General features: G+C 36.2%; 1 protein-coding gene across 1 annotated transcript; it reads right to left on the reverse strand.

Annotated features, from left to right (window-relative positions):
* Positions 1-4,281: 4,281 nt before the first annotated feature.
* Positions 4,282-5,454, reverse strand: LOC130980509 (probable protein phosphatase 2C 8). The gene is made up of 2 exons (XM_057904180.1): positions 4,825-5,454; positions 4,282-4,695 (listed from the first exon to the last, which is right to left on the reverse strand). The coding sequence occupies exons 1-2, from the start codon at positions 5,452-5,454 to the stop codon at positions 4,285-4,287; spliced, it is 1,041 nt and encodes a 346-aa protein (XP_057760163.1). The 3' UTR covers positions 4,282-4,284.
* Between the last annotated feature and the right edge of the window lie 217 nt (positions 5,455-5,671).

Below are 5,671 nucleotides of genomic sequence, written 5' to 3' on the forward strand. Positions count from 1 at the left end.
ATCTTATGTGCTATTCTGTGCCGGAGTTTATGAAAATCAAGGAATAGAGAGATCTTCAAAGGAACGAAGACAACGCCTCAGGAGACCTTCAACCTAACAATGAGACTGCCGCGAGAACTTTGGCCTAATTAGAATGTCTACCGTTACTTTCCTTATCTTTATTAAATGACTTTGTGTTTTCCTCTAAGTTATTTTTCCTTTTTTTAAAATAGTCTAGGGCTCTGTTTTATGGAAGAATTCTATCTCTTAATTTTTGTCCCATTAACATTGTATTTCCTATTCATTATATAAAGTACAATAACAATATTTTTAATAAAAAAAATACTAGACTTACTTTTCTACGATAGAGTTTTAGAATAGAACTCTGAAAAACTTTACTAGTAACGTTTGTACCATCAAAAATTATTTGACGATAATAATATTATGGTCAGATATTTTCAACAATTTGGCTTGTAATTCTGACATTTTTCAACATTTTTTGTAATGTCTTTGGCCTCCTTCTCCTCTCTTTAGTTTTTTTCATTCTTCCCTTAATTTTTTTTTCGTTTTTTCTTTACCTTCTCTTTTATTCGTGTGCATGTATCTCAAAAAGGGTGTGTGTGAATGGATCTTGATTTGAATTTTAGTCTTGTAGATTTTGTATTCATTATGTTAAAAATGAGAAAGAAAAAGCAAAAGAGACAGTGTAGGTAGTAAAGCAAAAGAGATTTGGGGTGGAGGTTGTCGTGAAAGTCCATGAAGTGGTTATTTTTTTTTAAGATAAATGTTATTTTATTAATATAAAATAAAGGTGTTTCCATAAGGAAGTACAAAAGAATTGGGTAATCCTATTTATCACCAACTGTGACTGAAAGATTAAGAGCTTAGAAAAGAGTAAAGTAAGAGTAAAGAGAATTAGCAGTATCCATCAGGTATGGCTCACGAGTTCACACACTAAACTATTGGCTTCTTTCACTATGTCTGATGTCGGGCTTGTTACCTTCTCAAAAACACACTGATTCCTTGCTTTCCAAGTGCTCCAACACAGCGCCGCTATGAAGAGGGTCTTTTGTCTACCGTCGAATTGAGCCGCTGCCCAAGATAAGACTCGTTGCCACCAATTAAAAAATGTCTCTTCTTCTCTCATTCATAGGTCAGGGGTTATTAAGCTTAGGCTCCAGATTATTGAAGACAGGGGGCTTTGGAAAAAAGCATGAGAAATTGATTCAGTCTTCAACATGCATCTTGGACAAGTGGCAGGGGTGGATGCGAACCAGCTGTGAACTTGTTGCAACACCGAAAGCTTTTCATGAAGACTCTTCCATAGAAAAATCTTAATTTTATGAAGTAATTTCAATTCCTAAATGCTATTCTATACTCTGTTATTCTGTATGTTCTGGGGCCTTAATGAAGTAGGAGAATGAAAGAATTCATAAGCAATTTTGTATCCTGACCCAACTTCATATATACCAGATTTTGTCCAGCACCAATTAACTTCATCCTCCTCCTCTGTTGGTTTGATTGAAAAAATTTTATTGCATATATCAACTGAAAAAATTGACTCAATCAGATTTCTGTTTCAACTTCTATCAGGATTTAGTAACGCACAAACGTAATACACTTGCAGATTTGACAGGATTATGAGTGCATTTTGAGGGACATTAAAGGGCACTGGTGGTGGGAGCCAGAGGTTATGAAAGATGCGGACATGAGTACCAGAGCCTATTTTCCATAGCAAGCCTTTCTCGATCACCTTGCGCCCTTTAAGAACACTTCTCCAGCCCCACGACGGTACGCTTCCTATCTCTGCATGTAGAAAATCTGTATATCTGAAATATTTAGCTTTGAGCATTCTTGATAGAGTAGAATTAGAGTATTTCATTAGACGCCAACATTGCTTGCCAAATAATGCCAAATTTTGCACCCTTAGGTCCTTGATCCCCAGCCCTCCATCTTTCTTCGGTCTCGTCATTGTGTCCCATTTAATCCAAATCATTCTTCGTTCTGCGTCTTTTTTACCCCACCAAAATTGCGAGAGCATGCTATGAATCTCAGTCAACAGCGTGTCCAGGAGTTTAAAACACGAGAGTGTATAAATAGGAATCGCCTCCCCTACCGCTCTCAATAGCGTGTGTCTGCCACCTGATGACAATTGACTTCTTTTCCAACCCATAATCCTCTTCTAAACTTTATCTTTGATAGCTCCAAAGGTTGCTTTCTTTGATTTTTGGACTATAGAGGGCAGCCCCAGGTATTTGTCTTGTGCTACGATATGTTCAATATTTAGTGTCTGAGCAATTGCTAGTCTTGTGTTCTGAGGTGTGTTGTGATTGAAAAAGATGGCCGACTTATTCAAATTGACTTTTTGCCCACTGAAACCTTCATAGATCTCTAGCAACTCTAGAATACTTTGGCTTGTATTAGGTGCGCTCTTGCAAAAAAGGATTGAATCATCAGCAAACAAAAGGTGATTAACTGTTTGGCATCTCCGATTAACTTGAACTCCTTGAATTAATCTGTTTTGCTCTGTCGTGTGTAGCAAGAAGGAAAGTCCTTCTGCACAAAAAAGAAAGAGATATGGAGATAGGGGGTCACCCTGTCGGATGCCCCTATTTGGCCTAAAATAGCTAAAAGGTTGACCTTCCACAACAACAGAGTAAAAAACAGTCGTTACCAATTCCTTAATCCAATTAATCCATTTAGCATCAAAGCCCAGCTTATCCATAATATACCATAAGAAATTCCATTCAACCCTATCATAAGCCTTGCTCATGTCTAGTTTAATAGCCATCTCATGCTCTGCCCCACTTCTCTTATTTTTCAAACAGTGCATACATTCGTGGACAATTAGAATATTATCTGAAATGAGTCTACCTTTGAGAAACGCACTCTATTTGGACTTATAATTTTATTCATAATACCTTGTAATCGGCACACCATAACTTTAGAAATAATTTTATACATAACTGAAAACAAACTGATCGGTCGTACCTGAGGCATCTGACACCTTTAGAATCAAACAAATTTGAGTATGATTAAAATTTTTTAGAATTCTGCCACTGTGAAAGAAACTTCTCACTGCTTTAAAAACGTCACCTCCAACTATATCCAAAAAAAGTAAAAAACTTAGCTGTAAACCCGTCATCACCAGGAACACTCTCAGCATAAACACTAAATGTAGCTCTTTTGACCTCGTCCATAGTTACCTGCCTTTGGAGCCTGCGGTTCATAGAAGCTGTAACTTTAGGCTCCAAATCCTCTAAATATGGATTTGGATCAGATCAACAAGAAGTAAAAATATCGCAAAAATAATCTTCGGTTGCTTGATGGTGGATGAAATAGAATGAGTATTTGAGTGAAAAAACAAATTTAAAGACAAAAAAAATTTAATCTTTTTCTTTCTTATCTAGAGATTTGGAAAAAGGAGATCGAGGAGAAGTTGAAGGAAAGAAAAATTAAAAAAAATGAATCAAGAATCTATCTGAAATTACAATTTTTTAAATTTTAACCTATTTAATATATTTTAATTAATAATACCAAATAATTATTAACAGCAAAATTTGCTATTTAAGTTTTTTTATTACTTGAGCATTTACCATTAACATATTTAACATTTAATGATTTTTGTTAAATTTATTAATTTTTTAGAAATTCTTTTGTCTTTTGTTACTTTAAAAAATTTTTTAGCATTATAATCTTTCAATACTATTTTAATAATTTATTCTATAACTTATAAACATACTCATTAAAAAAATGATTAAAACAGCACAGTTACATTAATATTAGTTTTTACAAAAATGTTAAAGAAATAAAAAATAATTAAAATTTATTTTATTTAGTATTTTATTAACTATAATAATAATTAATAAATATTAAATAAGACAAATTTAAATTATTTTAACTAATTTTTTATTATCTCTCATACATTAACACAACATTTATTTGAGCTACATAGACATACGATTGAGTAAACAAGAGGCACACACCAACACATACACACGACTAAAAAAAAGAAAAATAAAAGGTTCCATAGAGTTCATTATAGAGTTTATGAGAAGATTGTTACTTAAATTATTTTTTTATTAATTTAATATTAATAATAATTAATTATATTAAGAATACATAAAGAATACATAATACTTTATGTATACTTTATGTACTCTTATTATAATTAATTACCATTAACATTAAACTAACAAAATAAATAATCTAAATAACAAAGATCACAACATCACACACAGTAATGATGAGCCTTCTCACTGTTTATTAAAAGAGTCCTATCATACGGTTATGGATGGGCTGAGCTTATTCTGAACTTGAAGGAGTTGAAGGAGAAGCAGCGTTACTGAGCTGGACCACAATGACAGAGATGTTGTCTTTGCTACCACGAGCCATGGCAAGCTCCGCTAGCAGAGTGGCGGCTGCCTCCGCGGATGTGGTCATGCCGGTCTTGCCACTAAGGCAACTTCTCACAAGTTGGCACGCAAAACTGTTAGACACCACATCCCACAGTCCATCACTTGCTACCACCACAAACTCATCGGAATCTGTTCGGGGGGACACCTGTATCTCCGGTTGAGCTATCACAAATGGCTTCATGTAGTGGTCCCCTATGGATCTTGATGTAGCAAGAACACCTAAAACACGATTCCCATCCCAATCGATCACTCTTCCACCTGCTGCTTCTATTCTCTCTTTCTCATCCTCACGATCAGGCTGGCCATAATCCAAAAACAAAAACACAATTTCATATTATTCATTCATTTAACGATTTTTAATTATTATTTTTATACGAGATATGTTTACGTGAGTATTCAAAAAGCATTAATCATGCATGTGCATCACCTTATGATCACGTGAAAGCGGCAAGGCTTCGCCGCCGCGACACAGCACCGCCCTAGAGTCTCCGCAGTTGCCAACCACAATCTCCTCCTTTCCAACAACAAGCACCGTCGCAGTAGAACCCATGGTGTTTCCACCCGCCATGTCATCATTGCCCTCGCCACCTCCAATCTCTTGGTCCATCTTCATGAAGCACGAGCATATCACTTGATGCCAATCCAAAGGCCCTGCTGCTTTCGCCTCCTTCATTTCCTCCGCCAACAACATGTGCAGCTTCTCGCGGCAAGTATTCGCCACCATGCTTCCACCGTGACCGTCGTAAACCGCGAAGAAATCGTAACCTCCAGAATGGTCTTCCACCGGCACGAAACCGGGGACCACTCTGACGGCGTCCTCCATGACTCTCCGTCGGCCGATGACGGATATTAAACCATAGGAAGCGGATGCGACGGCGGTGCAGTTCTGTTTTGGCGCGTTGTTAGCGGTGGAGGAGGATGAGGATGATGAATCTTCCATGGAAGGAAGGACAGCTACCTCGGTAGAGGCGAACCTGATAGATCGCTTTCTCTTCTTTCCCAAAGTATCGCAGCTGCGGTCGATTTTTTTGGATTTTGTTTCGGCGGTGCTATCCATGGAACGTATGAAGTAACTGAGTTATAATTGATAGTGATCTATTTGAAGTGCTTTGACTAGAGAGAGATAGGGTCAGTGGGTCACACATACACGCATAACGGCACAAATATATAGAGAAAGGAAATAATGTTTATAGGTAAAAAATAAAAAAATTACATAAACATTACTTAAACTAATAATGATTAATTTTAATATTTATTAATTTTAATTAGTAAAT

Source organism: Arachis stenosperma, chromosome 5 (genome assembly GCF_014773155.1).
Source record: "Arachis stenosperma cultivar V10309 chromosome 5, arast.V10309.gnm1.PFL2, whole genome shotgun sequence".
In the NCBI taxonomy this organism is placed as follows: domain Eukaryota; kingdom Viridiplantae; phylum Streptophyta; class Magnoliopsida; order Fabales; family Fabaceae; genus Arachis; species Arachis stenosperma.